At 47.7% G+C, this 27,300-nt stretch overlaps 1 protein-coding gene across 8 annotated transcripts in view; it reads right to left on the reverse strand.

Annotated features, from left to right (window-relative positions):
• IQSEC2 (IQ motif and Sec7 domain ArfGEF 2) overlaps positions 1-27,300 on the reverse strand; it is a 248,444-nt gene that overhangs the window by 43,768 nt on the left and 177,376 nt on the right. The window contains exon 1 of one of the 8 annotated variants that reach the window (XM_069748270.1): positions 22,643-22,824. The exons of 4 other annotated variants lie outside the window; for them this stretch is intronic. In XM_069748270.1, coding sequence (XP_069604371.1) covers positions 22,643-22,701 — 59 coding nt within the window. In that variant the 5' untranslated portion in view covers positions 22,702-22,824. Of the gene's footprint in view, positions 1-1,679; positions 1,937-22,642; positions 22,825-27,300 lie in introns of those variants that run through there. 3 more of the 8 variants (XM_069748268.1, XM_069748266.1, XM_069748269.1) reach the window with 3 other exon arrangements.

Genomic DNA, 27,300 nt, shown 5'->3' on the forward strand with positions numbered 1-27,300 from the left:
ACAGGTGAAAAACAAGCTGTCACTTGCAGGGTACAGACTGACAGGGGGAGCACAGCACATATAAAGCCATAGAGGCCAAAAGCTGTCAGTCAGAAGGTACAGGCTGACAAGAGCAGCATATATACAGCTAGAGAGTACACAAGCTGTCAGCCAGAGGGTACAGAGTGACAAGGGTAGCACATTTACAGCCAGAGAGGCAACAAGCTGTCAGTCAGAAGGTACAGGATAACAGGGGCAACACATATATAACCATAGAGGGACAAGCTGTCAGGCAGAGGTTACAGGCTGACAAGGGCAGCACATATACAGCCAGAGAGGCAACAAGCTGTTAGTCAGAAGGTACAAGCTGACAGGAGAAGCACATATACAGCCAGAGAGGGCACAAGCTGTCAGTCAGAAGGTACAAGCTGTTTGTCATAAAATACAGGCTGACAGGTGAAAAATAAGCTGTCACTTACAGGGTACAGACTGACAAGGGGAGCACAGCGCATATAAAGCCAGAGGCAAAAGCTGTCAGAAGGTACAGGCTGACAAGGGTAGCATATATACACCCAGAGAGCGCACAAGCTGTCAGCCAGAGGGTATAGACTGACAAGGGCAGCACATATACAGCCAGAGAGGCAACAAGCTGTCAGTCAGAAGGTATAGGCTGACAAGAGCAACACATACACAGCCAGAGAGGCAACAAGCTGTCAGTCTGATGGTACAGGCTGACAAGGGCAGTACAGAAACAGATAGTCAAGCACAGAAGAAGCTTAAACAGCCAGAAAAGGCAAATACTTTTGAGTGGCGACAACAACATTTGACAGCAGCTTTCACCTACAGTCGGCCAGCAATGGTAAGGCAACATACAAAGGGGGCTACAACAGAAAATAGGCAGCAAAATACGAGTGCAAGACTCAACATATAAATCTGCTATGTGGCAAGCAGACTGTGCGCAAATATACATATATTATTAAACATGCAAGTATATAGCTACCCATAAGAACATACAAATTTCAAAGAGGTTGCGCAAGGCACAAGACCATAAAATCAGCTTATTTCAAACACACTAACGCTTTCTGATTATCAGATGAACTTTGCCTCTCCATCGGCAGACACCTCTCTGGCCATGCAAACACATACTTTTATCCATAAACATATCGTACAAAGATGGTGGTGATCACATGGGATCACTACAAATCCCAATCTTGTGTGCCCCAAATAACCACCAATGCCCAAAGCAGAAGACGAGGAGACTGCGCCACCCAAAAAAAAAAAAGAAAAAGAAAAGATCAATTCCCCATTGGGGTCATATAATGACTAGGGATCACCAGGCTTGCCATTGCCAGACATGACGCCCCTCGCCCTTTGATTTTCCCAGAAATATAACATCACAAAGACTACCGAATATCCAAAACGTAATGGGATGACCTCCGATGGCCCACGTATCGGCTGCACAGTTGTCCCTAAAAAATCCAGCTGCCCAACTTCTCAATTTATCAGACGCTGGCATGGATAATTATGCAGGAGATCGAATGCTCAGTTTACCGTGAAAACAAGATCGCAGGTGTTCACCTTACAAGACAAAGGTGTAGCTGTGAAGAATCTGACCTTCACATGCTGTAAACAGGCCGGGAATGCACATGACAAGGGTTGTCGTCATCATCCGGCTGATTACTATCATGTTCTTCACTCACATGTAAAGTGCAGCTCGTGCAGGGAGACGAGGCGGCTTTCCTCCCCTTTTCTTCCTCATCTTCTTGCAAAGTGCAGAGAGGATGTCAGGCTGCATCCATCAACTTTCCAGTGATCACGTTCCGGAGAGGAGGGGGGAACAAGAAGAAACCTCAGAAATGCTCTGCAGGGGATTAATCCGCAGGCTGTTTGTGACGGAAATCCAAAAACCCATCACTATGGAGCTGCAGGCAACACCTAGCTCTGCTCCTCCTACCTCCAACCCTGGCACAACCCTTCACCCTTCCCGACACCTATAATTAAGCTGTATCCTTCACAATCACTAACAATAGGTACACATCACAAATCCCACAGGTGACTTCCAGGTAACGCGGCGTGATCCTCGCTGAAATAGAGTCAATTACTTAACCTGATCTTACAGCCGTAAAACCAAACAGTAAAAGATGCCAGAAATACTTAATTGATGAGGCACCGAGTAAATAACAATTACGGCAATCTGACTGGTAAAAAATAGATGCAGCAGAGCTCAGTTTGTAGATCCTGCTTACATGGAGCGGAAACGCTGCAGATTTTCTGCGTGGATTTGTGGGTGGATAAGGTACAGTGTATCCGAGCGTCAGTAAAGTGCATGGAAATTTCCGTTTTCTTGCTCCCCTTCTTCCAAGATCTAGAACCACCGTATTTTATTTTTGAGGATTTTTTTTTTCTTTTACTTACACCATTTTTTTTTACCAGACTGGAAAGTTGGAATAAAATTCCAAGTGAGGGGAAATGGCAAAAAAACGTTTTTGAGTTTTGTTTTTACAGCAAAATTTAAGTGGCCGGAAGAGGAAGAAGAAATGCAAAAATTTCTGTAAAAAAAAAAATTTGCGTTCCATAGCTTTATTTTACCATTCATGAAGCTTGCAATATTTTGTATTTTGCATAGCGAGCAGACGTTTTTATTGATACCAATTTGGGGCACATTTGACATTTTGTGTTACCGCGACAGAGTGGAGCCAGAAGACTGCAGCGTCTGATTTCTTCAACTCCTGCTCTGAGTAGAATCACTTTACCTTTGTATTAAACTGCGTAAATTTCTTTACACAGTGCAGGGGTTAATTTGCTCAGTTGAGAGCTCCTGGAGCGAAGGCTCTCAGCTGTGCACTGTTAGCCACTCCCATCTCCTATATAATCTGGGCCCTGGCTAGCACTCATTGTCAGAGCTAGCTTATGCTGCATGGATGGGAGGTAGTTGATGGTTTTTAGAGTAGGTGGTTGTTGGATTTATCTGTGACTGTTGCTAGATTTTGAGTATGTGATAATTCCCTTTCTTCTCCTATTTTGGTTTAACCCCATTGTGCACTCCATGATGCATCCCTGTTATATGTTGGGAGTATATTTGTAGGTTTGGTATTTTTTGCTACCCCAGTTTATATTACCTTGTTAGTCTATTGGTGTATTATGGTACACAACTACTTTCCTCTTCCCTGGGTGGGGGAAGGGTACAGACTGAGGGCGGATTCAGGATTTAAGGCAAGGTATGTCGCCCTGGCATCTTCACCATCAGAAGTAATCTGGGGAACAGGGAGAGCTCAGATGCCCCTAGAGTTAGGGACAGGGAAGGGTCCTGAGACACCCAACAACAGAGTTGTGACATTTTGATTGCATTTTTGGGGCAATTTTGGTATGTTTTTTTCTTTCATTTTTTTTTATATTTCGAGAACATTTTCAGACATCTATAAATGCAGAAATTCAATATTGTATACAGTATATCTTTTTTAGAAAACTTTTTTCTCCTTATTTTAGTCTGCTTAGGGAACTTGTACCTGCAATCGTGTGGTCCTGGTTCTATATACAGTACTGCAATACCACAGCTTTCACAATGAGGTGGTAATTAAGGGGGGAGCTTCATTACGTCCACTGCCATTGCAAAAGTACAGGGAACAATGCCCCAGACTATGCACCCTAAGGCTGTGTGCACACGTTGCGTTTTTTTTTCATGTTTTTTTGCGATAATAACGCATAAAAAACGCATACATATGCATCCTATCATTTAGAATGCATTCTGCAATTTTTGTGCACATGATGAGTTTTTTTCCGCGAAAACAACGCATCACGGTAAAAAACGCAGCATGTTCATTAATTTTCCGTTTTTTTCCCGCTATATAATGCATTGGGAAAGCTCCGGAAAAAAACGCGGTAAAAACACGAAAAAAAACGCATGCGGTTTTCTTGCAGAAAATGTCCGGTTTTCTTCAGGAATTTTCTGCAAGAAATTCTTACGTGTGCACATACCCTAAATCCCGCTGCTGTTAAAGGAGGATGACGGCTGTATAATACAGGAAAGTCGTAATAAATCTTATTTAAGTGAGGTGGAATCATTGCTAAGTGGAAATTGGCCTGTGGAGTGAAATTTATGATACAGATTTTCATTCCAGATTTTATCCTTTGCAGTGCAATAAAGCAAATCTGCAGGAAAAAACAGTGGATTTGTGGCAAAACCCTCAGCAGAAAAATTCTGTTATATGTGAACATACCCTTAAAAGGTTGAATCCATAAATTTTGAAATCTAAACTAAAAGCCAAATGGGAGATGGCAATTTTTGGTGTCCTTATTACTGCGTTTAGGGTTTTAGCTGATGGACCACCCCCATTGCAATGTCACCTTAATTGTGTTTTTGGTTTTGAATTTATTTTCAATAGAAAAGCCCTTAATAATAAACCATTCATAGGTCACCAGCATGACGAAGATCAAAAGGTTCATTATCCATTGGTGACATAGGGGCCTTCCATCTATTGTATGGAGTTTTAACAGTAAGGCCCCTTTCATCCATCAGTCTTTTGCGGTCAGTCTCAATCCGGCGAATTTTGAAAAAAACGGATCCAGCGAATGTTGCCGCCGGATCAGTTTCTTTTCATAGACTTGTATTAGCGACGGATGGCCTCACGTTTCATCTGTCGAAAATGGTTTATCTGGCGGCCAGAGAAAACGGACATAGTAACTTTTTCTGTGTCGTTTGCTAGAATGGAAGCATATGGCGCAGGATCCGTCAAATTATGGAATCCGACAACGAATTTGGTTTATTTTAACTGAGCATGCGCCGATTTTTTTAGGATCCAATTAGCTGGATCAGCTAGTCGGATCAGGCGAATAAACGGATCCGTCGCATCAGTTTTTCACAATGTAAGAGGGTTCCTTTTTTTCAACATTCGATGGATTTGTGACTGATGGCGAAAAACTGATGTGTGAAAGCAGCCTAAGGGCAGCTCTTTGTCTAAGGTCCAGAATGGAGGAGTTACCCTTCCCATGTGGGTCAATGCAGCTTGGCTCTGCTCGTTACGTGGGAGAACCACTTTACATGGATCAGACCCTATCAGTACGAGAAGTGTCGGAGCAGGTAATACCGCCATAGCCAGGCTGGGTGGATCTTATCTCTTGGATATTACGGCTCAGTGACATTCCTTGCTAATCTTCAAGGAAAACAGCACAAACCTGTTCCTATACTGAACGACTTGTAGAACACACAGAAAGGACGGAAGGTAACCTGGACGCACTACACGTACATTGTGTGTCACTGAGGACATCATCATATGAATACCGGGCATAGCTAACAATCCTCGCAATCTGCATTCCTGTAATACAGGTAGGACATGTGCCGTAATAATCAGGAGGTGTCCTGTATACAGCTATGGAGTCTGTGCCCCCCTGCTAGGACCCCCGTCCAGATCCCAAACTATACAAATACGTGCCAAGATCAATTCATGTGGCGTCACCCAGATTATCATATTTTCTCACTTATATAAATTGTTCCCTAGGGTACCAACAAAGGATCCCATGAACAGTCATCCCTCTGCTCATCGCTGTGCTAAAATACTCTGCACTGCTGTTTACATCTATGTACATCTCGTCTCCACTCGTTTCCTTATTTTAAGCTAAAATGAATGCAAGGTCATCAGCTGAAATCCTCTGTGCTGCTGGATACCCTGCTCTATCACTGGACCCCGACCTCTCATTTGTCTCCATTTCTTCCCATTCTTAATTCAATGTGGATTCTACTGATGGTAGCAATACCTTAGCTAAAAGGGTTTTCTTTCCACTCTATTTGGAACATTTATTACCTAAATATATGAGCCTGAGAACCGAGACCCTAATGCAGAGGCTGCTAGACACCTCTGACACCGCTTATTCTCCTTTTCTCTGAAAATAAAACAGGCAGCAGGGGATTGGCAGGACTCACAAATGTCCTAAAAAATGGATTGTGAGGTATCTGGAGTAAGCAAACTATACAATAGTGCACACGCCAAGGGGAAAGTAGGCCTCATTTTTCGAAAAGGGTCTTGTTTCCCATAGCAACCAATCAGAGCGCAGCTTTCATTTTTTCAAAGCAGGTTATAAAATGAAAGCATAGCTCTGATTGGTTGCCAGGGACAACATGGCCATAAACTAGGCCTAGTCTTTTGTATATATGGAGACTTTCAGTTTTTCTTATTGAAGTCTCTTATTAACCGCGTCTACAAAATGGAGGACAATTTACATACAAGCTGAGCTTCTAGCACAAAAAGTACCACAAAGGTATCATTTCAACAAATCTAAAACACGTCACACAACATTTTTTTTTGCGCACAATTAGCAATCACCATGACACATACACATAGGTACAACATGAGAGGACCGGCTAGTCATACCCAATTTTGTACCATATAGGTCGTTTTCTCTCGCACCACTGTTTCTGCTGACTGGAAGCAATACAAACAAGCAATGGGCTGACAGGGAACAACATGGCGGTCGGACCGCGCAGGGTGGGAGGCACATGGGTGAAGGAGAGAAGCCATCTTTGCTTTTAAGAAAAATTGTGTTTGCAATGAAATCCCAACAAGAAAAGCATTGACGTGAACAAGCTAGTGACCAATACCTGGCGTAATGTGATTACAATGAAGAAGCCAGAAAGGGCAAAACCAAAAACCGTTCCCACACAACCGTAATAATTGTGGTCACTGTACATAACGAACGTGCGGGGTAACGAGCTCAATAATTAGTTATTCTGCCTCTGACATACATCAATAAATTGCTATTACACTTCACCTCCATTAGATATTACTAAAATACCAAAATGCGTGCAAAAATGAATATTTGTGAGATAGGCCCATGGTAAAGAAGAGAATGTGCAACTTCAGCTGCATGACGCAGGTTTATGTCTCGTTTTACTACATGTCAATGGCATGCAGGTTATACATTGAATTTTATAAGAGTGCGGAAACTGCAGGATGGTATTCTGCCATGTAAAAGATGAAAACGCAACTTCTAGCAGCCATAACAGTGGAGAGGCATTGGATAATACTTCCACTCAAGGCAGTCTTACGACCATGTCACCGTGGCCTTACCCGACGTCTCCGCTCATACTGAGGCCTGTGAAAGCTCCCGGCAAATTGCACTATGTGAACAGATTATTTGACTAAAAATATGGCATCTGCAGATCAATGATGCCCATCAGTTACTAAGCAGATGGTACCTTGAGATGGGACCCCCTATCTTGGACCCTTAATGTCAACCTGGAATGCGAATATTGTAAATAGACCCGCAATGGGAAGTTGAATATTACCCCAGGGATGCTCAATCTTATCAATATGCTCAAATAAAGAGAATGGACAGCATCTCTAAAAATCATACAGTGATCTAAAGCCTCTCAGCAAAAATATATATAACTGAACATGAGTTTCTTAGTTTAACATTATGATCAGACTGTATGAAGCCCACTGCTACGTCACGGCAAACCACGTAGTGGGTGCACCGACCACATCTACAGCGGCAATGCACCAGCAGGGCAGACGGCCTGGTGCCTCACAGCGCCTGTGCTGCAAGACTGAGTCCCCATGACTTCAGACTGCGCCACGTCACCAGCACAAAACCGCAGCAACAGTGGCCACCACACAGCACCAACACCAAAATGAAAGGAGTAATGAAACTCGCCTTCCTCCAGCTCTTCAGTGACAGCAAAAATGGGCTAGACCCCTTATTTTGCAGTCTCCGCTCCGTTAGGGTGGTAGGACGCACTAAGGCTGGGTTCACACTTTGCGGTTTTTACCGCGGAACCGCCACGATTTTGATGCTGCGGGTCCGCAGCAGTTTCCATAGCGTTTACAGTAACATGTAAACCCTATGGAAACCGCAAACCGCTGTGCACATGCTGCGGGAAAAACCGCGCAGAAACGCAGCGATTTAAAACCCGCAGCATGTCACTTCTTTGTGCAGAATCGCTGCGATTCTGCACCCATAGGTATGCATTGAACCGCCTACTTCCCGCATGGGGCTGTGCCCACGTTGCGGGAAGTAAGCGGCTAATGTGCAGTTCCTACCCGAGGTGGAGGAGAGGAGACTCTCCTCCAGGCCCTGGGAACCATATTTGGGGTGAAAAAAAGAATAAAAAATCATGTTATACCCACCCTCTGAAGTCTCAGCGCTGCACGCGGCCGTCCGGTCACAGGGTTGCTGTGCGACCAGGACCTGCGGTGACGTCGCGGTCACATGACCGTGACATCACGAAGGGTCCTTCTCGCATAGCATCTTTGGAACCGGACCGCCGGGTGCAGCGTCGAGGAGATCCGGACATCAGAGGGTGAGTATAACCAATTTTTATTATTTTTAACATTACTATTGATGCTGCATATTGCTGCATATGCAGCATCAATAGTATAGGCGGAAACCCGCAGCGGAAACCGCGGAACAAACCGCGATAAATCTGCAGGGAGAACCGCAGTTGTTTTGCCCTGCAGATTTATCAAATCCGCTGCGGGAAAACCCGCAGAGGGACGCCGCAAACTGTGAACATGGCCTAAGAGGTTCGCCGTGACACAGCAGTGGGCTTCATACAGTCTGATCATAATGTTAAACTAAGAACGTCATGTTCAGTTATATAAATTTTTGCCTAGCGGCTTTATATCAATGTATGATTTTTGGAGGTGCAGTCCATTCTCTTTTTCTCAGCATATTCTCAGCATCAATCTTATCAATGCCTGGGCCCCATTGGTCACATTAAAGAGGTTGTCCAGTAAAAGAAAAAAAAAAAAAAAAAGTTATCATCTAACCGCAGGATACTTACTGATTGGTGGTGGGGTCCCCATTACAAAACTGGAGCGGCAGTGCTCATGCCTGAATGCAGCCGCAATAATGCTCTATGGAGCTGCAGGAAAAAGCCAAGTGCAGCACTCGGCAGCCCCATAGTGAGCATCGTTCAACCATAAGCTTGGTCGCTGTATTCTAACAGCGCTAAAAGTGACCTGTTCTACCAATCGTTGAGGACCCTAAAACTCAGATACACAAAAATTGATAAATTATCACCTTGTCCTTTTGATGGGTGAGAAGTAGTTTTCACCAGATAAACCCTTTAATGCCAATTATGTCAATTATCTCCATCACTGGCCATTTTGTGGACCTATGCCGTCTACGAGGAAGGAGGTACCAACAAGTACAGGAGGAGAAACCTGTAATACTTATATATTAATAAATGACACAACATAAAGTCCCTAACACATTTGGTAAAAAAATAAATTACCAACCACTTTATATTCTAAATATCCAGCAATTTCAAGAGTCTCAATGGATAGAAAAGAAAAGAAAGAAAATAACACTAGAAGAGCGGACTCCAACAAAAACCTTGAGTGCAATGGAGAAAGGAAGAAAAAATAAATTCAGTTAATTTTTACCCCATCTGCTGAGAGGGCGAAATCTGGACCTCAGCCGGCTGTAAGGATCACTGGCATTAACAGATTGCTGCCCATAAGGCACGGCCGCCATCATGAACTGTCATTTCCCAATAGAATATGTACAAATCAATTTTGCTATAGAATTTCATGACACTTCCTAGAAAATGATAACCGTAACGGGGTTAGTGTGAACACGGTCGTAGTGTTAAAGAAAATAAGGCCTACACATCTGTTACGATGGAACCATGATGAGGGTGGGGATAGCCCCATGGATCTTGGATTTACCCAACTTTCTCTTTAATAATGGTCCACACTATATTTTATGTCTCATTAGGTCAATCTTACACAGTAGGCTAGGTTGGGAACAGTAATGTGGTATGATGACCACGACTATGATGAATCACCAGGTAAGACCAGGAAAGGTTTAGCATACTCTCTGCAAATCAGGATGACCTTACAGATGCTCAACAACCAGGAGGCAGAAGTGCCGTCAAGTTATCCCTTGGGGCAAACGTTTACGGTAGTTTCTTTGCCCTAGCCTTATACCTAAATCCTTTTGTCAGTACATCATGTGTTTTAGAATCCCACCGACACCCTTGCCCCATGCCTAGCCATCCGCGAGCTATCTACCCCTGCCAGAAAGCAAATTATGGGTAATTTTAGGAACGGTTCGCCTCTTTCATGCCAGGCCACTCATCAACGTTCCCATTCTTAAATGTTTGGTGTTTGTAGACCATGAAATACTATTGGAGTGCGAGGAAACAACTTTAAGAGCTAGGATTGAGGCGCTCATGGGGTACCACAATTAGGGTACTAAAAAAAAGTCCTAGTACTTCCCAAACAGATTAACCATTTTGGCTATTTTACTTGCATAGCTGAGAATAGTCAATCCCAAAAAACCCATGATGTGAGTTTGCAAATTTGTCCTTATTGACTACCCTTCCAAAAAAAAAGTGGACGTTTTAGGAGATCCCAAATCTCTTCTTGCTAACACTGACCGTGCCGAGTTGGTGGGCAATAGGGAAATGGGTTCCAATTTTAAACCATCAGAATTTTGTGCCAGTGCCACCTGCGGACCTTGGCACAAGGTGAATTATCAGATCGAGTCCTTTTATCCCTTCTTTATTTCGCCGTACGAGAAGCTGAATTGCCCTCCTTGAATTCAGTCTTCCATCATTCTCTGCCTGCGTAGGAGCCTGGAAGCCTCCAATGAATCTCAAGGAGGTGGGGAGGTATTTATAGCCTTCGTATTTTCAGAAAGGAGGCAGGACTGCGAGAGAGCTGACTGGCAAAGGTTCCAGCAGATCCACCCTATACATCAACCCCCGTACAAGACAGAAAAGAAATAATAGCCCGCTGCTACCCATAAAAAACATGTTCTCAATGGACTGCTGAGCACAAAGCAGATGACGAGAATGTGGTCGCAAGACGGGCGCTTTATTTATGCCAGTCAAGCATCAAAGCACCGGGCAGAAAATCCAAGATGCCATTTCCTAGTACAGTCCCTCTCCATTTATTTGCGGACTATATTACTGCCATATATCACCCTGCCTAGAACATACGGTCAGACTAACGTTCCTTTAGGTATGAGACCAGCGTCTCAACAGGAGCATTGGCACAGTGGTTGGCACCGCAACTGTGCAGCGTGGGCGCGATAAATTCAGTTCTAATCAGCGTTTGCGTCAATTTACCCCCAGGACTATCGTGCGGTCATTGAGTGATGGAGCATAGGGTAAATTTGCTTTTCAGTCTCAGGGTTTATGGCATGGAATTGTAAAGGTAGAGAGTTTACCTAGTAGGCTCGGCTTTATACATGATGTAAAAATCTACTGCAAAATCTGCACTGAAATTATGCCTGCTTTTTTTTTTGCTGTGGAATTACTACAGGGTGGGCCATGTATATGGATACACCTAAATAAAATGGGAATGGTTGGTGAGATCAACTTCCTGTTTGTGGCACATTATTATATGGGAGGGGGGAAACTTTTTAAGATGGCGGCAATTTTGAAGTCGGCCATTTTTAATCCAACTATATAAATGGCCCACCCTGTATTTTGCCATTTTTATGGAAGCGGAATTGTGGTTAGGGTGTGGATATACAGTGGTTTTTTTTAACAGTACCATGTGGATGAGATGTTTTGTATCTACGTGCTATGGAGAAAATCTGTGAGAGAAATTGACTGGAGCTACAGATTTCCATTTCTGCAACAATATTTGAGCGGATTTTGACGCTGGTGATTTTTCTCAGCAGAATAGATTGATGTGCATAAACCCTAAAAAGTTTTACATCCACAATGTAAGCAGCGGAAACGATTTCCACAGTGTGTGTAAAGTTTCATTATAAAAAGACTAGATGGTGGCCCGATTCTAACATATCGGGTATTCTAGAATATGCATGTCCGCGCGGCACATTGCACAGCCCGCGCGGTACATTGCACAGCCCGCGTAGTATATAGCAATGTGGGCATCATAGCCCTGTTAAAAAAAAAAAAAAAAGAACTAAAATAAAAAATATAGTTATATACTCACCTTTCGTTGGCCCCTGGATCCAGGAAGCGTTTACCGACGCTCCTTGCGTGCTCCGGTCTCTAGAGTGTATTGCAGTCTAGTGAGATGATGACGTAGTGGTCTCGCGAGACCGCTACGTCATCTCTCGAGACCGCTACGTCATCTCGCGAGACCGCTACGTCATCTCGCGAGATCGCAATGCATGGACCGATCACCGGAGCGTCGCGAGGAGCGGGAAAGGTGCCGGAGGGTGCCTCGCGCTTTGAGGGGCCAACACTAAACTATGCTACTTTTAACTGTATTGGCGGCGTGCGCAGTGCTCCTGGATGCAGATAGAGTTGAAAGCAATAATGAAGTAGGGCGCATCTGCTGACGCTTCCTCCGCCATCATTTTTCCTTGGTGCCTGATGTCTCAGCGCAGTGGCCACAATGACGTCAATATATAGAGCCAGAAGCGCTGAGATGTACGGTGCTTCAGAACTCTTGCTGCAGAGACCAGAGCAGCAGGGGAATGAATAGGATTAAGAAAATAATCAGTTAGAACATTGTGCTGGCCAGAAAACTGTATGGAGGACTATGGGGGTGCAGTATACTATATGGAGGACTATAGGGTGCAGTATACTATATGGAGGACTATAGGGTGCAGTATACTATATGGAGGACTATAGGGTGCAGTATACTATATGGAGGATTATGGGGGTGCAGTATACTATATGGAGGATTATGGGGGTGCAGTATACTATATGGAGGATTATGGGGGTGCAGTATACTATATGGAGGATTATGGGGGTGCAGTATACTATATGGAGGATTATGGGGGTGCAGTATACTATATGGAGGACTATAAGGTGCAGTATACTATATGGAGGATTATGGGGGTGCAGTATACTATATGGAGGACTATGAGGTGCAGTATACTATATGGAGGACTATGGGGGTGCAGTATAATATATGGAGGACTATGGGAGTGCAGTATACTATATGGAGGACCATTGGGGTGTAGTATACTATATGGAGGACTATAGGGTGCAGTATACTATATGGAGGACTATAGGGAGTGCATTATACTATATGGAGGACTATGGGGGTGCAGTATACTATATGGAGGACTATGGGGGTGCAGTATACTATATGGAGGACTATAGGGTGCCGTATGCTATATGGAGGACTATGGGGGTGCAGTATACTATATGGGGGACTATGGGAGTGCAGTATACTATATGGAGGACTATGGGGTGCAGTATACTATATGGGGGTGCAGTATACTATATGGAGGACTATGGGGGTGCAGTATACTATATGGAGGACTATGGGGGTGCAGCATACTATATGGAGGACTATAGGGTGCTGTATGCTATATGGAGGACTATAGGGTGCAGTATACTATATGGAGGGCTATGGGGTGCAGTATACTATATGGAGGGCTATGGGGTGCAGTATACTATATGGAGGACTATGGGGGTGCAGTATACTATATGGAGTACTATGGGGGTGCAGTATACTATATGGAGGACTATAGGGTGCCGTATGCTATATGGAGGACTATAGGGTGCAGTATGCTATATGAAGGATTATAGGGTGCAGTATACTATATGGAGGACTATGGGAGTGCAGTATACTATATGGAGGACTATGAGGTGCAGTATACATATGGAGGACTATGGAGGTGCAGTATAATATATGGAGGACTATGGGGTGCAGTATACTATATGGAGGACTATAGGGTGCAGTATACTATATGGAGGGCTATGGGGTGCAGTATACTCTATGGAGGACTATGGGGGTAGAGTATACTATATGGAGGACTATGGGGTGCAGTATACTATATGGAGGACTATGGGGTGCAGTATACTATATGGAGGACTATGGGGTGCAGTATACTATATGGAGGACTATGGGGTGCAGTATACTATATGGAGGACTATGGGGTGCACTACACTACATGGAGGACTATGGGGTGCATTACACTACATGGAGGACTATGGGGTGCACTAGACTGTACTATGTTGACATCATACTTTATGAGTGCAATAAAAGGGGTATCTATGTCTCCAGTAGGACGAAAATTAGAGGCACACAGTACCACACAGTAGGTGCAGTAATAGGGAAACATACCAGAGCTCAGGCTGGGGATAGATGAGGACGGTGATTAAAATGTGATAAGTCAAATGAGTCTTTGTTGTAATCTCTTCAAACGAAGTTGTCATGTCAGTCTGGGCAAGATGAAAAAAAAAAACTGGAAAAGTGAACGATTCTATCAGAAAGAACGTCAGCTGTTAGTCACTACATATGACCGTACTGAAATTACGTGTTCTGCATGACTGGTATTTACCACTATATGGTCACCATGTGGCAGTAATATCAGTGATTGTCTCTGTATAGAGATTTTTTTTTTTTTTTTTAGTAACCGTGCAGTCATCTGCTGAGGTTCTCCTACATCCACTATTCTATTAGGGGGCCCACTCAGAAGTTTTGCTCCCCTTGAACCAAACCTCTAGCTACGCCTCTGGGCTGAATGAAATGGCAGAGTTAGCCGTCACCCCAGGATCCGGGCGCCCGAGGGGGGTCCCAATGCCCCCTCTATCATATATGGCTGTTATCGCACGCCCGACATTCATGGTTGCAGTGCTGACTGCAATGTCCTGACCGGTCATCTCAGTTATACATGAGGTTGATAAAAATGATCAATGTTAGGTTTCCAGTAACACCATATGTGACCAAAGGAAATAACAGCGGGGTGATTAATGTCACTCGTGCAGGAATCCCAGGCCTTGTCTGGGTGGAAATATCTTGGTAATCTGTTTATTCCACATTTAGGGTTCTACATTTTAGGATTTTTCCAGGAAGTCTTCGCAGACTGCCGTCCCAAATGCAGCCCTACTCACCCATAACGATCACGTGTCTCCTATATTCGGCAGGATTTATAGAAACGCATCTCCTGGAAATCAAGGTTCTGAATAGAACGCCAAAACTACATTTTATAAGTGATTTTAGGCAGAGGTATGACAGTATAGGAAGACCCCCCCCACCTGTAAAACTTTTTTTTGTGGAATTTTGATGCGCCAATCAGAAGAAATCTATCAAAGAAGCCATATGCAAATCAGGCTGTAAGTGCACTGGAGGTGTGTCAATACACTTGGAATACTTCCTTCCAGTGCACCGACACACCCCCAGTTCAACTGCAGCCTAATTTGCATATGGCTCATTTGGTAGGTTGATCATGACTGGTACATCAGATCCCTACAAAACAAGTAGAATTTTTATGGGGGGTATCAAGCACCCACCACAGCCATACCACTACGTCTATATGTAAAAACGGGCAGTCAGGGTCCCTTTTAAGAATTTATATCCTTATCAGAGTCTTTGCAAAGCTTGGTGGCAAACCTTACAGTGGGTACAGAAAGTATTCAGACTCCTTTAAAATTTTCACACTGTTTAATTGCAGCCATTTGGTAAATATAAAAAAGTTCATTTTTTTCTCATTAATGTACACTCTGCACCCCATCTTGACTGAAAAAAACAAATGTAGACATTTTTACAAATTTATTAAAAAAATAAAACCTGGAATATCACAGAGCCATAAGCATTCAGCCCCTTTGCTCAGCACTGAGAAGCACCTTTTGAGCTAGTACAGCCATGGGTCTTCTTGGGAATGATGCAACAAGTTTTTCACACCTGGATTTGGGGATCCTCGGCCATTCTTCCTTGCAGATCCTCTCCAGTTCCGTCAGGTTGGATGGTGAACGTTGGTGGACGCCATTTTCAGATCTCTACAGAGATGCTCAATTGGGTTTAGGTCAGGGCTCTGGATGGACCAGTCAAGAATGGTCACAGAGTTGTTCTGAAGCCACTCCATTGTTATTTTAGCTGTGTGCTTAGGGTCATTGTCTTGTTGGAAGGTGAACCTTCAGCCATGTCTGAAGTCCAGATATCTCTGTACTTGGCCGCATTCATGTTTCCTTCAATGACAACCAGTCGCCCTGTGACTGTCCCTGCAGCTGAAAAACACCGCCATACCATGATGCTTCCACAACCATGCTTCACTGATGGGATTGTATTGGGCAGGTGATGAGCAGTGCCTGGTTTTCTCCACACATACCGCTTAGAATTATCACCAAAAAGGTCTATCTTCGTCTCATCAGACCAGAGAATCTTATTTCTCACAGTCTGGGAGTCCTTCATGTGTTTTTTAGCAAACTCTATGCGGGCTTTCATATCTCTTGAACTGAGGAGAGGCTTCCGTCCGGCCACTCTGCCATAAACGCCCGACTGGTGGAGCGCTGCAGTGATAGTTGACTTTGAGGAACTTTCTCTCCTCTCCCTACTGCATCTCTGGAGCTCAGCCACAGTGATCTTGAGGTTCTTCTTTAGCTCTCTCACCATGGCTCTTCCACGATTGCTCAGTTTGGCTGGATGGCCAGGTCTAGGAAGACTTCTGGTGGCACCAAACTTCTTCCATTTAAGGATTATGGAGGCCACTGTGCTCTTAGGAACCTTGAGCACTGCATTCTGTTGTAACCTTGGCCAGATCTGTGCCTTGCCACAATTCTGTCTCTGAGCTCCTTGGCCAGTTCCTTAGACCTCATGATTCTCATTTGGTCTGACAGGCACTGTGAGCTGTGAGGTCTTAGGGTACCGTCACACTATACCATTTCGATCGCTACGACGGTACGATTCGTGACGTTCCAGCGATATCGTTACGATATCGCTGTGTCTGACACGCAGCAGCGATCAGGGATCCTGCTGAGAATCGTACGTCGTAGCAGATCGTTTAGAACTTTCTTTCATCGCTGGATCTCCCGCTGTCATCGCTAGATCGGTGTGTGTGACACCGATCTAGCGATGCGATCCAGCGATGCGTTCGCTTGTAACCAGGGTAAACATCGGGTAACTAAGCGCAGGACCGCGCTTAGTAACCCGATGTTTACCCTGGTTACAAGCGTAAAACTAAAAAACAAACAGCACATACTTACATTCTGGTGTCCGTCAGGTCCCTTGCCGTCTGCTTCCCGCACTGTGACTGCCGACCGTAAAGTGAAAGCACAGCACAGCGGCTGTGCTTTCACTTTCACTTTACGGCCGGCAGTCACTGAGTGCGGGAACCAGACTGCAAGGGACCTGACGGACACCAGAATGTAAGTATGTGCTGTTTGTTTTTTTTTTAGTTTTACGCTTGTAACCAGGGTAAACATCGGGTTACTAAGCGCGGTCCTGCGCTTAGTTACCCGATGTTTACCCTGGTTACCCAGGGACCTCGGCATCGTTGGTCGCTGGAGAGCTGTCTGTGTGACAGCTCCCCAGCGACCACACTACAATTTACCTACGATCACGGCCAGGTCATATCGCTGGTCGTGATCGTAGGTAAATCGTATAGTGTGACGGTACCCTTATATAGACAGGTGTGCGCCTTTCCAAATCAAGTCCTATCAGTTTAATTAAACACAGCTGGACTCCAATGAAGGAGTAGAACCATCTCAAGGAGGATCACAAGGAAATGGACGGCAGGTGACAAATATGAGTGTCTGAGCAAAGGCTCTGAATACTTATGACCATCTGATATTTCAGTTTTTCTTTTTTAATAAATTTGCAAAAATTACAACATTTCTGTTTTTTTTCAGTCAAGATGGGGCGCAGAATGTACATTAATGAAAAAAAAAAATGAACCTTTTTTGAATTTACCAAATGGCTACAATGAAACAGAGTGAAAAATGTAAAGGGGTCTGAAGACTTTCCGTACCCACTGTATGTGCACTGTACAGATGGCCATTAATGGTGGCAGCACTGCATCTGTAAGTTCCCATCTGCGCTGATATATCACATGCCAGGCACCATGTACAGTAGGTATCTGCCATTACCGATAGTCCTAGATGCCATAGCACTTAGACAGGAGATGGATTTTGGAATATGTCAGATTCCTGATACTGCTGCTCTGTTATTTAGCCATGCTTTACCCTGCAGCGCTGCTTGCTCATATTGCTTTCAGTGCATATGAACAAGCTTGCAATAAAACATATAGAGAGCAGAGTTCAACTACAGCAACGACACCAGGAAAAAAAAGTCAAGTATATTAGTCCACATTAAAGGGATCGGCAGTGTTGGACAATCTCTATTTGTTATAACGCTGATCACGAAGTGTCCTCCCCAGCTAGAATTTAAAGGAAAACCTTTCAGAAAGTGATCAATTTCCTAAAGCACCGCCATAAAAGAAATTAAGAATTGCACACAACAAATGCAGAACCTCCAGAATCAGAGACGCCCTATGCAATCGCCCCCGTTCTTGGAGAGAGGACCCCCCACTCCAGTAACCATAACTCCTTACATGGGCACATGACAATGGGTTTCCTACGCCGGAAGACCCCTTTAATGACTTGGCAAATGATGGGATGTGACAGCATTATTATACATGTTACTAATGTGTAATAGAGGAGCGTTCACATCTGCAGCCGCTCCGAGGAATTCATAACCTATTCCCCTGCAGCGGAGGACAAAGTCTATCCGGCTCAAACATTAAGAGACGTCTAGGAAAACAATTCCCAGGAATTCTCTGAAAACATCTGAATCCGTTTAATTCTGCGTCCGCCCGGCGCAGCCGACAAGATGATGATGATGATGGCTGAAAACAGAGGAAAAAGACAAAGTCACTTATCCAAGGTCACCACCGGAGTTAACCACTTAGCTGCCATCCCTCGGGTGAGGGTTGGGGCAGAGGAACAAGGCTCTCCCCGTACATTAAGCAGAGACGACCCGCTTCTTCGAGCCCAAACAAGGCTGGCAGAGGACAATACACAAGCAGATGTCTTGCTGAACGCCAACAGTCGGGCAAATGATTCCAATGCCAAAGCAGAGCCCCGCTGGACTGGCATGGGCGGCAAAGCACACGGCGGCTGGGATCTCAGATGCGTCGCATATAAAATATATTACTTTAGAAGCAAATTATCCAACTTATTAAAAGGGCACAAGCTCCATTCTAGAGGCGTTTTTTACAAGGGGAAAAAAAAATTGCGCTATTTGAGTTAGCAATTTGCAAAAGGATAAAAAAACATTAAAGTGTCTCCACGGACAGCGAGAATGTTCCTTTGCTTAATTTGTGTGTTTCTTTCTTTTTTAAGTGGACCCTGCAGGCTCCTACATTAGTAATAGGCAGCGAGAAATCTTAGAGATTAACTCTACCACTGCAATCATAAGGTCTGAGATAAAAGCAGATCTCCGGGTTGTCAGCGCTGCTGGTTATAAAGGCATGGTCCATTGCTGCACCTTCTCTGGCTCCCCATGCATCCTGGTGGGTGGTGGAGATCACAGATCAGTCGCTTCCATGCATCCTGGTGGGTGGTGGAGATCACAGAGATCAGTCGCTTCCATGCATCCTGGTGGGTGGTGGGGATCACAGAGATCAGTCGCTTCCATGCATCCTGGTGGGTGGTGGGGATCACAGAGATCAGTCGCTTCCATGCATCCTGGTGGGTGGTGGAGATCACAGATCAGTCGCTTCCATGCATCCTGGTGGGTGGTGGAGATCACAGAGATCAGTCGCTTCCATGCATCCTGGTGGGTGGTGGGGATCACAGAGATCAGTCGCTTCCATGCATCCTGGTGGGTGGTGGAGATCACAGATCAGTCGCTTCCATGCATCCTGGTGGGTGGTGGAGATCACAGAGATCAGTCGCTTCCATGCATCCTGGTGGGTGGTGGGGATCACAGAGATCAGTCGCTTCCATGCATCCTGGTGGGTGGTGGAGATCACAGATCAGTCGCTTCCATGCATCCTGGTGGGTGGTGGAGATCACAGAGATCAGTCGCTTCCATGCATCCTGGTGGGTGGTGGGGATCACAGAGATCAGTCGCTTCCATGCATCCTGGTGGCTGGTGGGGATCACAGAGATCAGTCGCTTCCATGCATCCTGGTGGGTGGTGGGGATCACAGAGATCAGTCGCTTCCATGCATCCTGGTGGGTGGTGGGGATCACAGAGATCAGTCGCTTCCATGCATCCTGGTGGGTGGTGGGGATCACAGAGATCAGTCACTTCCATGCATCCTGGTGGCTAGTGGGGATCACTGAGATCAGTCGCTTCCATGCATCCTGGTGGGTAATGGGGGTCACAAGGATTAATAGTTTCCATGCATCCTGGTGGGTAGTGGAGGCCACAGGAATTAATCATTTCCATGCATCCTGCTGGGTAGTGGGAGGATCACCGGGAAAAGTAGTCTCCATGAATACTGCTGGGTAATGAAGGGGGGGGGGGGGGGGTGGTCACTGGATTCAGCCATTTCCATGCACCCTGGTGAGCAGTGGGGACCACAGGGTTCAGTAGTTTTCATGTATCCTGGTGGATAGTGGGGGTCACAGGGATCAGTCGTTCCCATGCACTCTGGTGGGCAGTGGTGGAAGACACAAGGATCAGTGGTTTCCAGGCATCCTGGTGGATAGTGTGTGTGTGGGGGGAGCACAGGGATCAGTTGTTTCCATGCATCCTGGTGGGTAGTGGGGGGGGGCACAGGGATCAGTTGTTTCCATGCATCCTGGTGGGCAGTGGGGGGGGGGGGGTCACAGGGATCAGTCACTCCCATGCATCGTGGTGGGCAGTGGGGAAGGGGGGGGGTGTCAGAGGCATCAGTCGTTCCCATGCATACTGGCGGGAAGTGGGGGGGGTCACAGGGATCAGTGATTTCCATACATCCTGGCGGGCAATGGGGAGGGTCACAGGAATCAGTCGTTCCCATGCGTCCTGGTGGGAGGTGTGTGTGTGTGTGGGGGGGTTTCACAGGAATCAGTTGTTCCCATGCATCCTGGTGGGCAGTGGGGGGGGGGGGGGTCTCAGGGATCAGTCACTTCCATGCATCCTGGTGGGTAGTGGAGGCCACAGGGATTAATCATTTCCATGCATCCTGCTGGGTAGTGGGAGGATCACCGGGAAAAGTAGTCTCCATGAATACTGCTGGGTAATGAAGGGGGGAGGGGTCACTGGATTCAGCCATTTCCATGCACCCTGGTGAGTAGTGGGGACCACAGGGTTCAGTAGTTTTCATGTATCCTGGTGGATAGTGGGGGTCACAGGGATCAGTCGTTCCCATGCATTCTGGTAGGCAGTGGGGGAAGTCACAAGGATCCGTGTTTCCAGGCATCCTGGTGGATAGTGTGTGTGTGTGGGGGGCACAGGGATCAGTTGTTTCCATGCATCCTGGTGGGCAGTGTGCTTGGGGGGGGGGGGTCACAGAGATCAGCCGTTTCCATGCATCCTGGTGGGTAGAGGGGGATCACAGAGATCAGTCGCTTCCATGCATCCTGGTGGCTGGTGGGGATCACAGAGATCAGTCACTTCCATGCATCCTGGTGGGTGGTGGGGATCACAGAGATCAGTCACTTCCATGCATCCTGGTGGCTAGTGGGGATCACAGATCAGTCGCTTCCATGCATCCTGGTGGGTAATGGGGGTCACAAGGATTAATAGTTTCCATGCATCCTGGTGGGTAGTGGAGGCCACAGGGATTAATCATTTCCATGCATCCTGCTGGGTAGTGGGAGGATCACCGGGAAAAGTAGTCTCCATGAATACTGCTGGGTAATGAAGGGGGGGTGGGGGTGGTCACTGGATTCAGCCATTTCCATGCACCCTGGTGAGCAGTGGGGACCACAGGGTTCAGTAGTTTTCATGTATCCTGGTGGATAGTGGGGGTCACAGGGATCAGTCGTTCCCATGCACTCTGGTGGGCAGTGGGGGAAGTCACAAGGATCAGTGGTTTCCAGGCATCCTGGTGGATAGTGTGTGTGTGGGGGGAGCACAGGGATCAGTTGTTTCCATGCATCCTGGTGGGCAGTGGGTCACAGGGATCAGTCGTTTCCATGCATCCTGGTGGGTAGTGGGGGGGGGGGGGGGGGCACAGGGATCAGTTGTTCCCATGCATCGTGGTGGGCAGTGGGGAAGGGGGGGTAAGAGGCATCAGTCGTTCCCATGCATCCTGGTGGGAGGTGGGGGGGGGGGGGGGAAGGGGGGTTTCACAGGAATCAGTTGTTCCCATGCATCCTGGTGGGCAGTGGGGGGGGGGGGGGGGGGGGCTCTCAGGGATCAGTCATTCCCATGCATCGTGGTGGGTAGTGGGGGGGTCACAGGGATCAGTGGTTTCCATGCATCCTGGTGGGCAGTGGGGGGCTCACAGGAATCAGTCTTTCCCATGCATCATTGTGGGTAGTGGGGGGGGGAGGGTCTCAGGGATCAGTCGTTCCCATGCATCCTGGTGGGCAGTGGGGAAGGGGGGGTCAGAGGCATCAGTCGTGCCCATGCATCCTGGTGGTAAGTGTGTGTGTGTGTTTGGGGGGGGGGGGGGGGGAGTCACAGGGATCAATGGTTTCCATGCATCCTGGTGAGCAGGGGGGGTCACAGGATCAGTCATTCCCATGCATCCTGGTGAGCAGGGGGGGTCACAGGATCAGTCATTCCCATGCATCCTGGTGAGCAGGGGGGAAGGGGGGGTCAGAGGCATCAGTCGTGCCCATGCATCCTGGTGGGAAGTGTGTGTGTGTGGGGGGGGGTTCGGGTCACAGGGCTCGGTGGTCTCCATGCATCCTGGTGGGCAGTGGGGGTCACAGGGATCAGAAGTTTGACAAGTGGCACTCCTGCCATGCAGACAGTGGGGCGTGCATGCATTTACAGTTGTAGCAGAGCAGAGTTTGTCATTCGGCACAACTTCTTGCAATATCCCAAGCAGTTATCACGGTGCTGCACAAAGCTCTATGCACATACATACAGGGCAGAGAATCCACACACAGCTTGTGTCCTACCAGAGACCGCGCTGCAGAATCCTGGGCGTGCGGTCGGAGGCGCAGTGCAGGCACCACATGCTGCAGGTGGGTACAGCGGTGCGGCTGGTCTGGCTTCTCCCCCGGCCGCTGCCCGGCGTGCAGATGTTCCCCTTCCGACAGATCAGCGGCACTGCCGCCTCTTAGCTGCACACAACAGTGACAGCAGCCAAAAGGGGGGTGGAGCAGTCCATGACGGCTCAGAAAAGGGGGGAAGCGGGCGCCGGGAATAGGGCAGGAAGCAACCACACATGCTATAGGAAGGGTGCAAAATCCCTGGCGGGTGTACGAGTGATGAGCGGCGGTGTATGAGTGTGGCTGTGTGCACACATTGCGGATTCGTGTGCAGATTTTTCCGCACCGTTTTTGAAAAATCGCAGGTAGCACACACTATGAGTGACGAGCGGCGGTGTACGAGTGACGAGCGGCGGTGTACGAGTGACGAGCGGCGGTGTACGAGTGACGAGCGGCGGTGTACGAGTGACGAGCGGCGGTGTACGAGTGACGAGCGGCGGTGTACGAGTGACGAGCGGCGGTGTAAGAGTGACGAGCGGCGGTGTACGAGTGACGAGCGGCGGTGTAAGAGTGACGAGCGGCGGTGTACGAGTGACGAGCGGCGGTGTACGAGTGACGAGCGGCGGTGTACGAGTGACGAGCGGCGGTGTACGAGTGACGAGCGGCGGTGTACGAGTGACGAGCGGCGGTGTAAGAGTGACGAGCGGCGGTGTACGAGCGACGAGCGGCGGTGTACGAGCGACGAGCGGCGGTGTACGAGTGACGAGCGGCGGTGTACGAGTGACGAGCGGCGGTGTACGAGTGACGAGCGGCGGTGTAAGAGTGACGAGCGGCGGTGTACGAGTGACGAGCGGCGGTGTACGAGTGACGAGCGGCGGTGTACGAGTGACGAGCGGCGGTGTACGAGTGACGATCGGCGGTGTACGAGTGACGAGCGGCGGTGTAAGAGTGACGAGCGGCGGTGTAAGAGTGACGAGCGGCGGTGTACGAGTGACGAGCGGCGGTGTAAGAGTGACGAGCGGCGGTGTACGAGTGACGAGCGGCGGTGTACGAGTGACGAGCGGCGGTGTACGAGTGGCGTTGTACGAGTGACGAGCGGCGGTGTACGAGTGACGAGCGGCGCTGTACGAGTGACGAGCGGCGCTGTATAGTGACGAGCGGCAGTGTACGAGTGACGAGCGGCGCTGTACGAGTGACGAGCGGCGATGTACGAGTGACGAGCGGCGATGTACGAGTGACGAGCGGCGATGTACGAGTGACGAGCGGCGATGTACGAGTGACGAGCGGCGGTGTACGAGTGGCGTTGTACGAGTGACGAGCGGCAGTGTACGAGTGACGAGCGGCGCTGTACGAGTGACGAGCGGCGCTGTATAGTGACGAGCGGCAGTGTACGAGTGACGAGCGGCGATGTACGAGTGACGAGCGGCGGTGTACTAGCGGCGTTGTATGAGTGACGAGCGGCGCTGTACGAGTGATGAGCGGCGGTGTCCAAGCGACTGTGTACGAGCGGCGGTGTACGAGCGGTGGTGTATGAGTGACGGTGTACAAGCGGTGGTGTACGAGCAGCGGCGTACGAGCGGTGGTGTACGAGTGACGGTGTACGAGCGACGGTGTACGAGCGACGGTGTACGAGTGACGAGCGGCGGTGTACGAGCAGCGGTGTACGAGCGACGAGCGGCGGTGTACGAGCGGTGGTGTACGAGTGACGAGCAGCGGCGTACGAGCGACGAGCGGTGGTGTACGAGTGGCGATGTACGAGTGACGAGCGGCGGTGTACGAGCGGCGTTGTACGAGGGACGAGCGGCGGTGTACGAGTGACGAGCGGCGGTGTCCGAGCGGCGGTGTACGAGCGACGGTGTACGAGCGGTGGTGTACGAGTGACGAGCGGCGGTGTACGAGCAGCGGTGTACGAGCGGTGGTGTACGAGTGACGAGCGGCGGTGTACGAGTGACGAGCGGTGGTGTACGAGTGACGAGCGGTGGTGTACGAGTGACGAGCGGCAGTGTACGAGTGACGAGCGGCGGTGTACGAGTGACGAGCGGTGGTGTACGAGTGACGAGCGGTGGTGTACGAGTGACGAGCGGCAGTGTACGAGTGACGAGCGGCGGTGTACGAGTGACGAGCGGCGGTGTACGAGCGGTGGTGTACGAGTGACGAGCGGTGGTGTACGAGTGACGAGCGGCGGTGTACGAGCGGCGGTGTACGAGTGACGAGCGGCGGTGTACGAGTGACGAGCGGCAGTGTACGAGTGACGAGCGGTGGTGTACGAGCGACGAGCGGCGGTGTACGAGCGGCAGTGTACGAGTGACGAGCGGTGGTGTACGAGCAGCGGTGGACGAGCGGCGGTGTACGAGTGACGAGCGGTGGTGTACGAGTGACGAGCGGCGGTGTACGAGCAGCGGTGTACGAGTGACGAGCGGCGCTGTACGAGTGACGAGCGGCGGTGTACGAGTGACGAGCGGCGCTGTACGAGTGACGAGCGGCGCTGTACGAGTGACGAGCGGCGGTGTACGAGCAGCGGCGTACGAGCGACGAGCGGCGCTGTACGAGTGACGAGCGGCGCTGTACGAGTGACGAGCGGCGGTGTAAGGAAGGTATCGGGGGTGATATTAGGATAAAGCCACGGGACAGGAGTTACTGATCCATAACGCAGAACTTTGCAGACTATTAACTAAGTTGCTCTAAGGGCACCATTCCTCCTTCCTCCCTGCGCCAGGAGCGGCGGCATTCTCGGTGCCCCAACCTCCCCCAATAACGTAGGGCCGTGCTAACTTCCCAGGCATGTGACATTTCATGTGAAGCCCCCAGGGTATCGCACCGCTTCGGGAGTAATGCTCTGTGAATGGGAAGGATGGGGGGGATAAGTATACAGAAGCGACAATGGTAATAAACCGGATCCCCCGCACTCTGCAGCCCTAATGTGCACCCACAGAGAGGGAGTGTGGCAGGGAGGGCAGCATCTTTTCAGCAGAGTCTCAACCAGTCGAGGATGCAGTTGCCATGGGGATGAATGGGGTTGCCATGGTTATATAAGAGGAGGAGTGAAAAATAAAGAGGAAGAATAGACATGATTGATTCGGAGTACTCGTTGCCATGGTGATGGAAAGATGGGATGCACTAAAATATATTTATTCTAGTGTGTATATATGGGCACCGACAGTTATTATATGATCAATTATACCCAGATGGGGTGATCGCCCCACAAATCCTATCTCAGAGGGTCAATGTAACAGCGAACTCGGATCTATCCAAGAAAAGTCCATAAACAGCAATGACTCCATACAAGGATATGGTTGGAAGCGCCATTGTACGATGATCGCAGCTCAGTGTAGGACACAAGTTTCCTGGAAAACCGATCTCCCCACTGCCCTCCATAACGTCCCCAGCAGGGGGCGTTACACTAAGGCTCTGCCATCTGTGCACTAGGTTTATACAATAACGACACCTACACGTGGGCTCCTGCGCACCGGAAATCATTGCGTAATGCAGGGACATCCGCGAGGGACGGATGTTCTATGGATTTTATTTTGCATCAAAAACAGCAACTAATTGCACTTTCCGCTGCAGATTTTTTCAGCAAAAGCAGCAGCAGAAAAGAAAAACACCAAAGTGCACTTTCTCCTACAGATTTTGAAGCAGAAATACTGCAGATTTCAATCAATTTCCAATGCAGCATTAAAGAGACGTTCTACAAAATGGAAAATCCACATCATAGGTCCATTTCGCGCTGGAGATTTGTTTTTTTTTTTTTGCACTGCATGTGGAAGAGATTTTATTACCGTAATTAGCTTCCACTTTGCGGATTCTGCCATATACTGCAAATTTTCTTCCCGTAAACCTGCAGTGGAAAATCTACAATGTAAATAACCAGAATGCCCAACACTCCGAGATGTTATGGGATGGGGGCTACTTTGTAATCTACACTTAGTCCATTAAATACAATATTATCGAATTAAATCATACCACCAATTAGAAAATCATACAATTTACATTAAAAAAAATGACCTGAACTGATTTTTTAACCCCTTCATGACCCAGCCTATTTTGACCTTAATGACCTTGACGTTTTTTGCAATTCTGACCAGTGTCCCTTTATGAGGTAATAACTCAGGAACGCTTCAACGGATCCTAGCGGTTCTGAGATTGTGTTTTCGTGACATATTGGGCTTCATGTTAGTGGTAAATTTAGGTCAATAAATTCTGCGTTTATTTGTGATAAAAACGGAAATTTGGCGAAAATTTTGAAAATTTTGCAATTTTCACATTTTGAATTTTTATTCTGTTAAACCAGAGAGTTATGTGACACAAAATAGTTAATAAATAACATTTCCCACATGTCTACTTTACATCAGAACAATTTTGGAAACAACATTTTTTTTTGCTAGGAAGTTATAAGGGTTAAAATTTGACCAGCCATTTCTCATTTTTACAACGAAATTTACAAAACCATTTTTTTAGGGACCACCTCACATTTGAAGTCAGTTTGAGGGGTCTATATGGCTGAAAATACCCAAAAGTGACACCATTCTAAAAACTGCACCCCTCAAGGTACTCAAAACCACATTCAAGAAGTTTATTAACCCTTCAGGTACTTCACAGCAGCAGAAGCAACATGGAAGGAAAAA

Source organism: Ranitomeya imitator, chromosome 2 (genome assembly GCF_032444005.1).
Source record: "Ranitomeya imitator isolate aRanImi1 chromosome 2, aRanImi1.pri, whole genome shotgun sequence".
Taxonomy (NCBI): domain Eukaryota; kingdom Metazoa; phylum Chordata; class Amphibia; order Anura; family Dendrobatidae; genus Ranitomeya; species Ranitomeya imitator.